This window comes from Canis lupus, chromosome 4, assembly GCF_011100685.1.
Source record: "Canis lupus familiaris isolate Mischka breed German Shepherd chromosome 4, alternate assembly UU_Cfam_GSD_1.0, whole genome shotgun sequence".
In the NCBI taxonomy this organism is placed as follows: domain Eukaryota; kingdom Metazoa; phylum Chordata; class Mammalia; order Carnivora; family Canidae; genus Canis; species Canis lupus.
In genome coordinates this window covers 19,315,459-19,332,178 of record NC_049225.1, presented here as the reverse complement: position 1 = coordinate 19,332,178, position 16,720 = coordinate 19,315,459, and the positions used below count along the sequence as shown (strand labels likewise).

Below are 16,720 nucleotides of genomic sequence, written 5' to 3'. Positions count from 1 at the left end.
TGCCTTGGGCAGAGATAGCAAAGTATAGGCTTAAAATCCAAAATATATTAGAACTTTTGTTTTAAATTCCAAAGTTCCTACAGCATTAAAGTTAACACAACTATCAGTGAGATATAGTCATCATCAGAGTAAAAGAACTAATACTTTAAACCTTATCTTTCTTTGTAGTGATGTATGTTCACAAACTTTCACCTTTCAGAGACTACCTAAACATTGACCTTGCCATTCTAAATAGAGCAGGATAATGTGTAGGTCACTTCAGAGGGAATTATGTAATTAATTTTAATTATGCCCTATTATGCAGAGAATTTTCTTCAGCTCCTTCTGAATATTTATCCTTTTTATCTTTTATACCTCTGAGAAGTGTGCATCCTATCTAAACATTAAATTATTTTTCCTCCAAATCACACTGAGATAAATGTAGGTAGTACTATAAAATTATGAGAAATATGAAAATCACAAGAGTATCACAGGACAAAAACAGTACACTAAGTTTGATAAATTTTAGGAAGATTATTTTAGGAATATTTTAGGAAGAATAATTCTGTACTCTTTCCATAATTCTCTACTATTTTTCAAGTACATTCCATTTCTGATGTGCTACTTACTCAATCTCGTGAGAGCATTGGCAGAAGTATCATTACTCCATTTTTGCAGATGGAAAAACAGACATTGAAAGAGTAGAAGACTTTCCCCTTTTGCAGTGCTAATGACAGAGCTGGAACTAGAACCTAGACCAGAAATATAAGGGGAAAAATCATAGCAAGCCAAGAAAACTACAAAGTGTCTTGTCTTGGTTAATTAGTGAGTACAAATAGTGAGTTGACAACTACTTCTAACTGTCCTCCCTACATCTTGTAAAGAAGTTAATCTCCCCTAAAACCTGCATGAAGTCACAGACAGCCTTTATTTTCAGAAAGGAAGGAACTAAAAATACAGTAGCACAGCCATTTATTAACCTCAGGCAACATCATCCTGAGGTAGCAGAGTCTTGTGAAAAAAGCATGGGATTTGCAATCAGAAGACTTAGGTTTAGATCTCAGTTATTTTGCCAGCCTCTTAATCTCCTTACACTAAATACCTATTTAGTTAAAATGGGGCAAATAGCTCAAGCCTTACTGCCTCAAAGGGTGTTGTGATGATCAATAAGATATTATCTAGAATCACTTTATAAACTATGTTTTTTATAGGTACAAGTCCCCGTCCTTGTATAGTAGCAAATAAAGCAGATCCTTCCTGTGTAGGAAAGACTATAATATAGTTGTTAACATCATGGTTTAGCAGTCATAATGACTTGGGTTACAATATAAGAAATGCCACCTTCCTACTCTGTAACTTGGCTCAGGAACTTAGTCTTTCTAAACCCCAGTTTTCTTACCTTTAAAATGGGGGGGGGGATAATATCTATCATGAGGTTTTGTATGATTACATAAGATATTGTATGTGAAATACATAAGCTATTGTTAAACTCTCTTGAATTAGTTTTCTTTAAAATGAACTTTTGATTTTTATTAAAATTTGAGATTTCCAGAAAAGTTGTAAAGATAGTACAGAGAATTCTCATCTGCCTTTCTTCTAGTTTCCTCTGTTGTTAATATCTTACATTTGCCATTTATGAACAAACATTGATGCATTACTATTAATTAAACTGTAGGTTTTATTTGGACTTCACTGATTTTTCTGTAGATGCCTTCTTTCTTTTCCAGGATCCAATCAGGTACCACATTGCAGTTAGGTGTCATAAATGGCCCCTGTCTCCTTTGGTCTATGATGGTTTATCAGTCTACTTCTTATTCATGACCTTAACAATCTGGAGGAATATTGCCCAGTTATCATGTAGGATGTGTCCCAATTTGGTTTTGTTTGTTATTTTTCTCATGATTAGACTGGGGTTGTGGACTTCTGGAGTGAATATTAGAGTGGTGAAGTGCTTTTCTTGTCACAGTATGTCAAGGACTACATGATACCCATGTGACATCACTGATGACGTTAACCTTGGGTAATGTAGTGTTTTCCAGGTGTTTTCATGATATTTTGAGCTAATTTTGATCAGATATCACTTATATCAGACCTTTTCTTCCCTGTATTCCCACTGTTTGGAATGCTTTTCATTTATGTTTACTGCAAATATCATATTCAGAATTATCTTCTCTGACCACCCAAGCTAACGCAGTTTCTATGACATTTCACTTTTGTGTTTTCTTCATAGCATTTATCATTGCCTGAAGTTGTCTTGTGTATTTGTTTACCTAGTATATTGTTTGTTGATAGTCCTCCACCCCTTCAAACGAGAACATAAGCTTCAGGAGAACAAGATCCTTGTAGGATTCTTTACATCTGTACACTTGGTGTCTGGCACAAGGGCTAGCATATGCTAAGTGCTCAATAACTATTTTTTGAATAAATGTCAAAGAAAGAAAGAACCAGGATTAAATTATTAGTATTTCTGAAAAAAGTGGATAATAGCTGAATGGTAGGAGGTTCAATTTAATATTCTTAACTGAATTGGTTTAGTTTTAATGAAAAGGTTAAAGGCAATCATAAGCATCTATGGAAATAGGTAATCAACATCCTTGCAATTCAGGCTCTCTTCTAATGCACTTAATAATGTGAATGTCAGAGTATTTTCCTGACTTATAAGCAACATATGACTGACAAATGTAAGATCTACTTAGTTATTACACATCTGCACCATTGTGACCTTTATTTGCTAATTGGCTCAGCTTTCCTATTGTAGAACTTTTAACAGAATCTGAAGGAGTGCAGAAATAATTGATGCCCTTGATTTTAACTTATACCTGACTTCTTAGTGTCTATTATCTTTTCATTTATATTGACAGAAAAATGGAGCTTTTATGTATAAATCTTTTTTTTATAACCCATTGTAAGGAAGCTCTCCTCTTATGTGTTTCTTTAGGACTTAAAATCTCCAAATCAGAGGGATGAAATCGCAGGGGCCCGGGCCTCACTGAAGCAGAACTCCCCCCTCTTACATTCAATATGTTCAGCTTGTTTGGAACATTCTGATGTTGCTTCCCTCAAAGCCAGCAAGGACACAGTTTGTGAAGAAATTCACAATGCCCTCAATGTAATTTCAAATGCTTCACAAGGCATCCAGAATATGATTGCCCCACCAGAATCTAAGGCAGCAACCCTGGGAAGTGCCCTTGATGAGCTTGAGGTAAGTGGAGAGAAAGGTAAAATGTGATTTGATGTGTCCCAGTATGAAAATAAACAGATGTGGGTTTTCAGATTGGAGTTTAGACTATGAGTAAATAAAAATCTAGTTACTTAATCAGTCTCCATCATTACATTCTGTCTCCCAATGAATTGATTAGCAGGAAAACATTCTATCAGTAGATTTCTAGTTCCTTTACATTTCTTCCAAAGAAGTCAGTGAATTTAAAGTGGGATTGTTGATTAGATTGGAACGATGATTTTAGTTTACATGGATCAATTTATGAAATGTAAAATTTATCCATTTCACAAATACATATCATTGGCTCTGTTCTTTGTGCTTGGGATATAATTGAGCACTGCCCCCATGAAACTTATGTTCTAACAGAGGAATATAGACAAAAACCAGAAATAATGAACATTGTAGATAAGTAAATTATATAGAACATCGCATTGAGAAAGCAAGATAACTTGAAGGCTTGAAGGAGACTAGGTAATTGAGCAGATGGAGATACAGAACAATGCATGTCCCATTGTTTAAGGGATAGCACAGAAGACAGGGTGCCTGAGTGGGGAGTTTAGGGGCTGAGTCAGAGCCAAACTGAGGAGACCCAATGGGACTCTGTGGCCACTTAAGGGCTCTGGCTTTTACTTCATCTTAAATGGGATCCAGGGTAAGGTTTTAAGCAGAGGTATGACACTTGAGTCTTAAAAGGACTACATTGGCTGCCTGCAGACTGTAGACTCAAGGAGAACAAAAGGAGAAGCTGAAAAACCAGACAGAATGGTATTGTAGTAATATAAGTTCCATCTTATGTTTTATGGGCACTACCTCATTCCTCCTCACAGTTTGGTTTGGACCAGGGTGGCATCAATGAATACTAAGGCTAAATTTTTTAAGTAAAGCTACCTGGATTTGACAGAACTGATGTGGGATGTGAGAGAAAGGGAGGAGTCATGGCTGATCTTGCAGGCTGGGTCCTCCAAAAAAGCACACACTGAAGAGTTGGGGATACAAGGATACAAGGTATTGTTAGGAGTTAATATGTGTGAAGGGAAGAGGGAGGGGGAAGATTGAACAGAGGAAGAAGTCTACCCATGAGCCAGACCCACAAAGCCTAGACCAGTCAGCAGAGAGCTCTAGAAGGAGGATTGCCCTCTGGTGTCCCCTATCAGGGAGAAATAGCCAGGCTTTTTGTTTTTGCCTTTTTTAGTCACTGGATGTAAGTCGTCCTGCCCTTGGTAGGCTATGTATGATGTCCAGGCACAGGGAAGAGGGAACAGCCCTCTGCAACTGGGATAGACTCTGTAGGATCTCCAGCTGGGGGACCATCTGTTGGCCACACTCCCCTCAGCTGAGCAGTAAGTCCTACTTGGAAGGGAGATAGGGACAGTACACGTCGGTGTCTTTCGGAGATAACGACAAGGTTCTATGTTTTTTGTTTGTTTGTTTGTTTCTCTGTTTTTAAATTTTTTTTTTCTTTAACAACAAATGGATGAAGTTTTCATCAGCAGTGGTGGGGAACACAGTGGGTAAAGCCATTTTGAGAGGAAGATAGGAAACTCAATTTCCAGGACACCTGGGTGGCTGAGTGGCTGCCTGCAGTTCAGGGCATGATTTCGGGGTCCTGGGATCAAGTTCCAAATGGGGCTTGCCGAAGGGAGCCTGCTTCTTCCTCTGCCTATGTCTCTATCTCTCTCTGTGTGTCTTTCATGAATAAAGAAAATCTTTTTTTAAAAACAGAAACTCAATTTCCAACATGTTGAATTTGAGATACTTATCAGACATTCAAGTATGATGTCAAAGATCATTAGCTATGCAAGTCAGATATGCACTTGCTTAATGGGAGGCAACATAGTATAGTGCTTAAAGATTAGGGTTTTAGTACCCAAATGCTAGGGTTCCTATCTCATCTGTGGCATTTGTTTCCCATGTGACCTTAAGAGAGTTATTTTAAAATTTATTTTTATTTTTAAAATTATTTATTTATTTATTTATTTATTTATTTATTTATTTATTTATTTATTCCTAAGAGACACAGAGAGAGACAGACATAGGAAGAGACATAGGCAGAGGGAGATAGATGCAGGACTCGATTCTAGGACCCCGGGATCATGACCTAAGCCAAAGGCAGATACTCAACCACTGAGCCATCCAAGTGTCTAGGAAAGTTATTTAAATCTCAGTTTGCTCATCTCTAAAATGGTAATAATAATAGGACCTACATCATAGTGTTGTCAGAATCAGTGAATTAATAATACAGGTAAAAGGCTTAATACAATGACTGACACATAGTAAATGCTCAAAAATTTCCTTATCATTAATTAAGATGACTATTTGGAGGCAAATTTTGCCTAATGAAATCATTGCAATTAAAATTACTAAAGTAATTTTTTTTTACTGGTAACTTAAAAATTAAACTAAACACATATAATTCCCATATTTTTGGTAACATTATTACTTTCATGATAAACTTATGAGAGTCTAATTCATTTAAATTTAGAGTAACTTTTCTTCATGTTTTCCTTTAGTTACATGTCTTTAAACAGATGTCTTTATTTCTAACCTAACATTATTAAATTCCCTATTATTGGCACCCACGAAAAAATTTATTAAGTTCCTAATTATTAGCATCTATTTGAAAATTCTAGAAACCAATTAAGGTAGATGATTAGTGATGACTTTTGAACAGTACCCATAGTGAGATTGAAAACTCCTTGTTGGCAAGATTGTGTTTCTTAGTATTTTTATACCAGTGATATGAACAGAATGTTAGTTTCCCCCATACATTAATATGTAACATTTCTGGATAGCTAAGCAGTTTACATAAATGTGATACTTAATTATTGCAGTGTCCTTATAAATACTTTTTGTTTTACAGAATAAAATAAAATAAAACTGAGAGTTAGATAAGTCATATAACGCTCAAATCAGAAGGCTAGTGAGTGGTGGAATCCAGGAAGTGATCTAGTTTGATTCCAGAAGGTATTTCTAAGTCTGCTATATATTTTTTTTAATTTTTACTTATGATAGTCGCACAGAAAGAGAGAGAGAGGCAGAGACACAGGCAGAGGGAGAAGCAGGCTCCATGCACCGGGAGCCCGACATGGGATTCGATCCCGGGTCTCCAGGACTGCGCCCTGGGCCAAAGGCAGGCGCTAAACCGCTGCGCCCCCAGCGATCCCAGTCCTCTGCTATATTGAATTATCACAGATACAACTTAATGTAATTAATTTATGCTAAGATTCTTAGTCTGTATGAACCATCAGAGAAATTATAAATGTAGCCAAGTACCTGTGTCATTTAAGTAGAACTATTCTGTATTTGGAGAGTGGATAGTATGGTGAAGTGAAATTTTTTAAAGTGCTCAGATAGGATTGCCTATCACATTTTTTCATAGTACTAAACAGAATTGTATCAGTGGATAAGATGTCTGTTTTATCCCAATCAGTCATTCTATATTCTTAGGATTATAGAAGAAGACAGAAGATTTCCAAATGGCTCCTTTTCTTGGGACTTCTCCTTTCTCACTTTGGTTGAAAGTGGCTGCTACAGGCAAGATATGGCAGTGGTTAGAGAGAAGAAAGTGTGTGTGTGTGTGTGTGTGTGTGTGTGTGTGTAGCATTGATGGGAGTGGAAATCAGTATGGTGATGGAGTCTTCCCTTTCTCAGGATTAGTGGCTGACTCACTTCTGAACGAGGCAGGTGGGAGTCTCAAAGATACTTCCTAGAAATACTATTGCTGTCTTAACAACCTTTGATATCAGTTCCAGTTAAAGCCAGGGATGCTCAAACCACTACAAGATGCCTGAATTTTATATATATATATATATATATATATATATATATATATATATATATATAGCTGCTGAGGTTGTCTGAACTGTCTGAACTAGATAAAATAGAATTTATTGAGCACTTAGCTTTTTAAAGTGGTTTTGTAAATTAAGTGGTTGCATTTTTCTTTATTTACAGGAAGCTGTATTGGTAAAGGATCCAAAATAACCTTTGCTCTGTCTTGCTTCTGCAAATATAATACTATGAAATAAACTGATGTAGTAAATACTCTGTTGGGAGTAAGTCTCATTAAATGTTTATAGTGTGGAAATGTATCAGAGTGCTTATTCAACAACTACTGTGCTGAAGCTTTGTTAAATCTTTCATTCTGGTCCACGGCTGGTTGTGGGTATGGAATCTGAGATTTATTGTTAGAGGAGAAAATAGAAGTTGAATTAGAACACTGTACAGGCTAAATGGATTGATTTATTGGAGAGCTTAATGTGAATTATAGGGTGTTCCTTTTGCATTTGTGACTGAATGAGAATGGAGAAGTGTCAAATTATAGGTTAACAGAATTTTGAAAATACCTTTAAGCAAGAACCTTTGCCAGTGAAAATTGCTTTGAAACTTCAAGTCCATTAAAACATATTTTCTTTTTCCAGTGGGAAAAAGATGGTCTGTAAGAATTATCCAGATCCTCTTGTGATAAAGATGACAATAACAAAGACTTTTATTTAGTAATTTTTCATTTTCAAAGAACTGTCATATATTTTTTTATTTTTAGATATTCATTTATGTATCATAATTCATATATTTCTTTATTCCTTGTTGTATTCCAACGCCTGGAACAATGTCCTGTACATAGTAAGTGTGATATGATATCATCGATTTGAAGGAAGGAAGCAAGGAAGAAGGAAGGAAGGAAGGAAAGAATGCATGTAACAATGCTGTATGTCATTTTGTGATTTGGATTGAAGAGCATTTTTTCCCGTACTCCTTTTTTTTTCCCTCTCCTTTCTCCAACTGGAAGTACATATATTTTGGGTATGTTGCTCTACTTAACTGGGACATGAATTTAATGAGGATAGCTACCGGAAACATATGTAGGTGATAGGCTGCTTAGATATTTTTCTATGATAAGAGAATTCTCTATTCTTAGTGGCTGTTTACCCTAATAACTAGCCTTAGTTTAGGTTTGCTAGAAACCTAAACCTAAACCAAACCTAAACCAAGATATGCTGCCTTTACTAAGAGTAATGATTTTGAGGAAAGTTTTTACCTGAAGGAGAAAATAGGACCTCTGTCAACCAGATTAGCATTTAGTAATAGTTAAAGAAAAATGGGCATCATTGATGTCTTAAAGTACTGTAATATGATTTTTTTAAAGAAAAGTTTTGGTTTCTAGGTAAATATAGTGAACTGGAAAAACTAAAAGTGATCTATAAAATATTTTTAATTTTTAAATACATGGGTAATCTGATAGGTAAACTAGGGAAATTCATTGAGGTCATCCAGATACAAAGAACAGACATCCAGACTAGCAAGCCAGCAACAGCACTATGCTGGCAGATGTGAGAATTTCTTTTTCATTGTGGCCTGTAGCTTGGATTTTGAAAGACCATGAACTAAAGTCAAAAAACAAAGCCTATATCCTGCCACCTGGAAAGTCACATGAGACTCTTTGCATGAAGCTGAGAATTGTTAAATTTGATCACTTATTGGATGAATAAGAAAAACACTAGCCCCTATGGCAGTTTAGGAACACTTTGATGGCTTAACTTTGGCTCTGTGAAGCTCAGAAAAAAGAGTACAAAATATCTTAAAGAGTTTTTCAAAAGATTTATTTATTTGTTTTAGAGAGAGATAGAGCACACACACTCACAAGTGGAGTGAGGTGAAGGGCACGGGGAGGAGAGAGAGAGTAAAGCAGACTTCCAGCTGAGTGCAGAGCCCCTCATGAGGTCATGATCTGAGCTGAAATCAAGAGTCAGACACTTAATTGACTAGGCCACTCAGGCACCACTCTATTAGAGATTTTTTAACCATAAGTTTATCCTTAAATGGACTTGGGGGTCAGAATTCATATTATGTGAATAGCCTCTAAAACCCAAGTAGAAAATTTAAAGTTGTTCCGTCTTGGCATACTTTGAAGTACTTGCCAGAAGTAAACTCAAGTCCTCTGTGCGCCTTTTACCTAGTCCACCAAAAATTCTCATAGAGGTCTAAGGAAAATAAATGTGCCACAAGACACACAAATAAGCAAGACACACGAATGAGACTTTACAGAAAATGAACTGCAGAATCAGAACTTCAAACACTGCAAATATTGAAATTATGGTACTGAATATAAATGCCTACTATACATTATTCACTCACTTATTTACTGAAGTATGAAGAGTATGGTAAAGGAATAAAAGACTGTCAAAATTCACCAGGCAGAACTATCTAAAATGAAAAACATAATTGTGAAAAATTCAATGGTTAGGCAAGACAGGAGATTAGATAATTAATGATCTGAAAGATAGATTTGAAGAGATTCTTTATAATAAGTGTAATATAAGTGTAAAAAATACTAAGAATTTCCTAGGATTGATGGAAAATACCAACTTTCATAGCTAAGAATCTTAATAATTCTCAAGCAAGATCTGTAAAATGAAATCCACATCTACACATATTGTAATGAAGCTGAAGAACACCAAAACCAAAGAATATTTTTAAAAGAAAAGAGAGAGAGCTCTATTCTCAGCAAGATTGCAGAATAGAAGGCTCTTGACTTTCCCTCTACCCATGAACACACTGAATAAACAGCTACACATGGATCTATTACCTGTGAGAGAAATGCAGAAACTAGTTGAGAGATTCCTGCACATTGAGCAGCTGAGAAAATACCCACATCAACACAGGTAGAAAAGTCAAGATATACTTTCATCATGAACTCCACCTCTAATACATCACCTTATAAATGAGATAGATCCCCATTTCCCAGCTTCTCCCTGAGGAGCAAAGTTTTTGTTTTTATTTTAATTGTCAAAGTATAATTGACCTACAATATACTGTTAGTTTCAGCTATATAGCATATGTATCAGTACTGACCAAGGTAAGTGTAGTCACCATCTATCAGCATGCAAAGTATACTGTAATACAATGTAATATAGTATTATTGACTATATTTCCTATGCTGTACTTTTCATCTCTATTACTTATTTTTATACCCCTTCATCTGTTTCATCTATTTTGCTCATCCCCTCACCCATCTCTCTTCTGGCAATGACCAACTTGTTCTCCATATTTAAAATATGGGTTTGTTTTTTTTGGCTTGTAAACAAGCATGTAAGTGTTTTATAGATCCTGCATATAAGTGAAATCATATGGTATTTGTCATTTCTATTGGACTTATTTCACTTAGCATAACACCCTCTAAATCCTTCCATGTTGTTGCAAATGGCAATATTTCGTCCTCTTTTATGACTGTATCATATTTCATTTTCTATATATACCATTTCTTCTTTATCCATTAATTTATTTACCTCTATAACTTAGCTATTGTAAATAATTATGCAGTAAACATAGGCATGTATTTTTTTTTTTTTTTGAATTAGTGTTTTTTTTTTGGGGGGGGGGGGGTGGAAATACCAAGTAGGGCAATTACTGGATTCTATGGTAGTTCTATTTTTAATTTTTTGAGGAAACACCATACTGTTTTCTACAGTGGTTGCACCAATTTATTTCTCTACCAACAGTGCATGGAGGGGTCCCTTTTCTCCATATTCTTGACAATACTTGTTTCTTGTCTTTGTGATACTAGCGATTATGAATGATGTGAGATAATACCTCTTTGTGGCTTTGATTTGTATTTCCTTGGTGATTAGTGGTGTTGAGAATCTTTTCAAGTGTTCTGCTGGCTGTCTGTATGTCTTCCTTGGAAAAATGTCTACTCAGGTCCACTGTCCATTTTTTTAATTGGATTCCTTTTGTGTTTAGTTGTAGAAGTTTTTACATATTTTAGATGTTAGTCCCTTATCAGATGTATCATTTGCAAATATATTCTTACATTCAGTAGATTGCTTTTTTTTGTTTTGTTGATGGTTTCCTTTGCTGTGGAAAATCATTTTATTTTGGTGTAGTTCCAATAGTTGATTTTTGCTTTTGTTTCTCTTGCCTGAGGAGACATATCAATAAAAATGTTGGTAAGGCCAATGTTAAAGAGACTACTGCTTATGTTTTCTTTTAGGAGTTTTATGGTTTTACATCTCTCATTTAAGTCTAATCTATTTTAAGTTTGTATATCATATATGAAAAGCGCACAGCTGGGGGCACCTGGGTGGCTCAATCAGTTAAGGGTCTTCCTTCGACTTGTGGTCATGATGCCCAAGTCTTGGGATCAAGCTCTATGTCCAATTCCCACTCAGTGAGGAGTCTGCTTCTCCCTCTACCCCTCCCTCAACTTGTGCACTCTATCTCCCTCTTTCTCTCTCTCTCAAATAAATACATAAAATCTTAAAAAAAGAAAGAAAGAAAAGAAAAGCCCACAGCTAATATCATACTCAATGGGAAAAAGCTTAAAACTTCTTTAAAATAAAAAACAAAGGAACGCCCAGGTGGCTCAGCAGTTAAGCGCCTGCCTTTGGCCCAGGGCATGATCCTGGAGACCTGGGATCGAGTCCCACATCAGGCTCCCTGCAAGGAGCCTGCTTCTCTCTCTGCCTATGTCTCTGCCTCTCTCTCTTTCTGTGTGTCTCTCAAGAAGTAAAACTGTCACTATTTCAAATAATGTGATACTATTTATAGAAAACTCTGAAGACTCCACCAAAAAACTATTAGAACTAATAAATGAGTTCAGTAAAGTTGCAGGATACAAAATTAATATACAGAAATCTATTGCATTTCTAAACACTAACAAGTAACAGAAAGAGAAATTACGAAAACAATCCCATGTACAAATGCACCAAAAAGAATAAAATTCCTAAGACTAAACTTAACCAAGGAGGTGAAAAGCCTATACTCAGAAAACTGTAACACCTTAATGAAAGAAATTGAAGATGACACAAACAAATAAAAAGATATTCCATGTTCATAGATTGAAGAATTAATATTGTTAAAATGTCCATAGTACCCAAGGTAATCTATAGATTCCATGCACTCTCTATCAAAATACCAAGAGCATCTTTCACAGAACTAGAACAAATAATACTAAAATTTGTATGGAAGTACAAAAGACCTCAAATATCCAAAGCAATCTTGAGAAAAAACAAAGCTGGAGGTATCTCAATCCCAGATTTCAAAATATACTATAAAGGTACACTAATCCAAACAGAATGGTACTGGCAAAAAATAGACACATAGATCAATAAAATGACATAAAGAGCCCAGAAATAAATCCACACCAATATGGTCAATTAACCTGTGACAAAGGACGCAAGAAAATACAATGGGAAAAAGACAATCTTTTCAATAAATGGTGGTAGGAAAACTGGAAAGCTACATGGAAAAGAATGACACTATGTTGTCTTCTAGGATTTTTATGGTTTCAGGAATCACATTTAGGTCTTTCATCCATTTTGAATTTGTTTGTGTGTTTGGTGTAAGGAAGTGGTCCAGTTTCATTCTTTTGCATGTTGCTGTCCAGTTTTCTCAACACCATTTGTTGAAGAGACTATCTTTTTCCCCATTGGATATTCCTTCCTGCTTTGTCAAAGATTAATTGACTGTACAGTTATAGGTCATTTTGGGGTTTTCTATTCTATTGCTCTAATGTCTATTTTTGTACCAGTTCCATATTGTTTTGACTACTACAGCTCTGTAATATAACCTGAAGTCTGGAATTGTGATGGCTCCAGCTTTGCTTTTCTTTTTTTAAGATTGCTTTGGCTATGCAGTGTCTTTTATGATTCCATGCAGATTTTAGGATTGTTTATTCTAGTTCTGTGAAAACTGCTGGTGGTATTTTGATAGGGATTGCATTAAATATGTAGATTGCTTTGCATCAAAACCAATAAGATGCTTAGGAATAATCCTAACCAAAGATGTAAAAGACTTGTACTCTGAAATCTATAAAACATTTTTGGAAGAAATTGAAGATGACACAAAGAAATGGAAAAACATGGCATGCTCATGGATTAGAAGAACAAATATTGTTAAAATGTCTATACTACCTAAAGAATTCTACACATTTAATGCACTTAATTTCTAGTTTCATACCATTGTAGTCAGAAAAGATGCAAGATATGATTTAAGCCTTCTTAAATTTATTGAGACTTGTTTTGTGGCCTAACATATGATCTGTTCTGGAGAATGTTGCATGTGCCTTTGAAAAAAAAATGTGTATTCTGCTGTTTTGAGATGGAATGTTCTGCATTTCTTTTAGGTCCATCTGGTCTAATGTATCCTTCAAAGCCATTATTTCCTTATTGATTTTCTATCTGGATGATTGATGTTAAAGTCTCCTATTTTTGTTTTCCTGTCAGTTTCTTCCTGTAGGTCTGTTATTTGCCTAGATATTTAGGTACTGCTATACAAATGCAAACAATTGGAAAGTTGAAAACAAAATTTGCTAAGTGAAATGAAAGATGACTGAAATGGATGGAGAGATATACTATGTTCAAGAATAGGAACTCTCCAGCAGCCTTGGGTGGCTTAGCAGTTTAGTGCCACCTTCAGCCCAGGGCCTGATCCTGGAGACCCGGAATCGAGTCCCACGTGTCTCCCTGCAGGGAGCCTGCTTCTCCCTCTGCCTGTGTCTCTGCCTCTCTCTCTCTCTCTCTCTCTCTCTGTCTTTCATGAATGAATAAATAAAATCTTTAAAAAAATAATATAGAACTAAAGTAATGAAAACATATGATGCTGGCATAAAAACATACATATAGACCAAAGGAGCAGAATAGATAGCCCAGAAATACATTCAAACATTTATGGTCAACTAATCCTTGATAAAAATACTAAGGATACAAAATAGGGAAAAGGGTCTTTGATAACAGTATTGAAGAGTAATGCAGAAGTGAGTGATGTCCTATAGCTGATTTCTCTAATATAGATGGACTAAGACTATGGATTTACCTTATTATGTCCTGAGAGAACATAACTATTAGCCCTGAATTTGTGCACAATGCAACTATATTTAAAGAACAAAGATAAAGACAGTTTTACATAACTGTGAACATGTAGTTTGTCAACTTCATTGAAAAAATTGCTGAAGAGAATGAAAAAAGTTACAAATACAAGAATTTGTAAGGAGAAAAAATGGTAAGTATATGGGGTTACTATTGCTCAAATATTAACTTTTATAAAGGATTAATAACTGTATACTTAGTTACAGCTTTAAAATTAAAAATTTAATATTAAAATTTTAATATTAAAAATACAGAATTAATGCTCTTGGAAATAATAGTGTATAGTTAAGGAAGAGTGGAATAAGAGTTAAATGTTCTAGGATATTATTATTTTTTTGGAAGAAAGATAAAGGTATTGATTTACTTCAGACAATCCAAGGTAAGCATGTCAAAACATCTAAGGTAACTACTAAAAGTGTGTAATGGTAGTATAGTTTGAAAACATGGAGAAGGGAAAAATAGGATGAGAAAATATGAAACTTTGTGTATCCAAAAGAAGAAACAAGTAGAGAAGAAAAAGAAACCCTAGAAAAAAATAGGACAAATAGATTGTAGAAGATATGATGATAAAATGAATTAAAATATTTCTGTAATCATAACAATATACATTAAAAGCTACACTCTTAAAAGCACTAATACTGAAAGCTTAGAATAGAAACCAAAAACTAGCTATATGTTATTTATAAGAAGCTCACCTAAAACATAAAAACAGGGGAAGTTTGTTTTAATGTCAGAGGATGAAAAAAAAATCCAAGAAATCCTAACCAAAGAATGCTGATATAGCTATATTAATATTCTTCAAAATAAATTGCTTATGATGATTACTATCTGGGATAAAAGTCTAAATTAACTAGGAGGTTGTAACATGTGCTTTTTAAGGACACATGGAAAATGAACAAAAATTGGCCATGTGATTTTCAAAGAATTAGTATCTGCAGGTCATTTAGAAGTATATTTAGTTAAATAAGTGAAATTACTCCACTATTTGGAATCTTTTTTGAAAAACACATTTGTGTAACTGTTGGGTCAAAGAATAAATTGTATCTGAAGGTAAAAAATACTTATAACTGAGAGGTAATGAAAATTAAACAACACAAGTTGAGGGATATAACTTAAGGGATTACTAAGGGAAATTTATCACGTAAAATACTTATATTAGGAAAGAGGAAAAGCTGAAAATTAATAAAAACTATTCATATTTATATTCCTCAGTGTCTAGCAAATCCCAGGTACATATTGTTTCTATTTCCAGTTTGAAAGAGAAAAATATAAAAAAGCTGGAAGGAATAAAATAATAAAGATAAGAGTAGAAATTAATTAAATCACAAAGATACTATAGTGAAGATAAACAAGACCAAGAGTGGGTTTTTACAGACTAATAAAATTGTCAAATTGCCTGTGCAATACACTAGAATGACAGCAATATTAAAACAGTGTGTAAGAATGAAAAAGGTAGCATAAACATGGAGAATAGTATTAAATATTCTAAAAACTGTGATATTGGGAGAATATTATGAATAAATTTAGATGGATAAAAATGAGAAATTGGAAAAATTCCTAATAAAATATGACTTACTGGGGTCCTTGGGTGGTTCTGTTAGTTAAGCAGCCAACTTTTGATTTTGGCTCAAGTCATGATCTCAAGGTCTTGGTATTCAGCCCTGCATTGGGCTCCACGTTCATTGGGGAATCTGCTTCAGGATTCTTTCTCTTCCTCTACCCTTCCCCCTCCCAAATAAGTAAATACATCTCTAAAAAAATGTAACTTACCAAAACCAACTCAGGAATAGATAATGTGAATTAAAGAATTGAATTAGTAGTTAACAGTTTTTACTTAAAGCAAACACTAGGCCCAGACACATTAACAGAGGAGTATTACAAACTCTTCTGGGGATATGTTAGTGTATTCTTACTAACCTTTTGAGAACAGCAGAAGTATCAGCTTTTCAATTCACTGTATGAGACTGGCAAAACCAATACCAACACTATACAGGCCAGATAAGAAAGGGAATTCACATTCCTATCTAAGGATGCAAAAATCCTAAAATGTGAGCAAACTGTTTGGCAGTAAAGAATTCATTATGACAAACTCTACCTCTGGAACTAATAATACACTATATGTTAGTTAATTGAACTTAAATAAATAAAAAACTCAAAAACACAAAAAAGAATTCATTATGACAAAGTTGAATTTATTCTAAGAAAGTGATGTTACGTTAACATTAGAACATCTATCAATGTCATTTACCACAGAGAAAAACAGTATTTTGATCTCAGAGGGCACAGAAAACATTAGAAAAATTCAATATAATTTAAACTTCTAGCAAGCTAGGAACAGAAGTAAATTTTCCTAACTTGATAAGGAGTTTCCATAAAATTCTACAGTAAACTTCACAGTTACATTTGAGTTATTTTAACATTTCCCTTAAAATTCGGAATAAGACCTAATAATGAATAAAAATGAATAAATTATGGCAATACACATTAACTTGAATGAATAACAAATAATAAAGCTTTTACAAAAAAGCAAGCAATGTAAAAATCCATACACTTTTCATTTATATAAAGGTTGAGACATGTAATACTAAAGCATATATATATATTTTAGTCATACAAACATATATAGTAAGCTATTAAGAGAAGAATGACTATAATT

General features: G+C 34.4%; 1 protein-coding gene across 7 annotated transcripts in view; it reads left to right on the top strand.

Moving 5' to 3' along the window:
* CTNNA3 (catenin alpha 3) overlaps positions 1–16,720 on the top strand; it is a 1,666,571-nt gene that overhangs the window by 416,861 nt on the left and 1,232,990 nt on the right. For all 7 annotated transcript variants that reach the window (XM_038534069.1, XM_038534067.1, XM_038534068.1 and 4 more), the window contains one exon: positions 2,918–3,181. In XM_038534069.1, the coding sequence (XP_038389997.1) occupies positions 2,918–3,181 (264 nt within the window). The remainder of the gene's footprint in view (positions 1–2,917; positions 3,182–16,720) is intronic.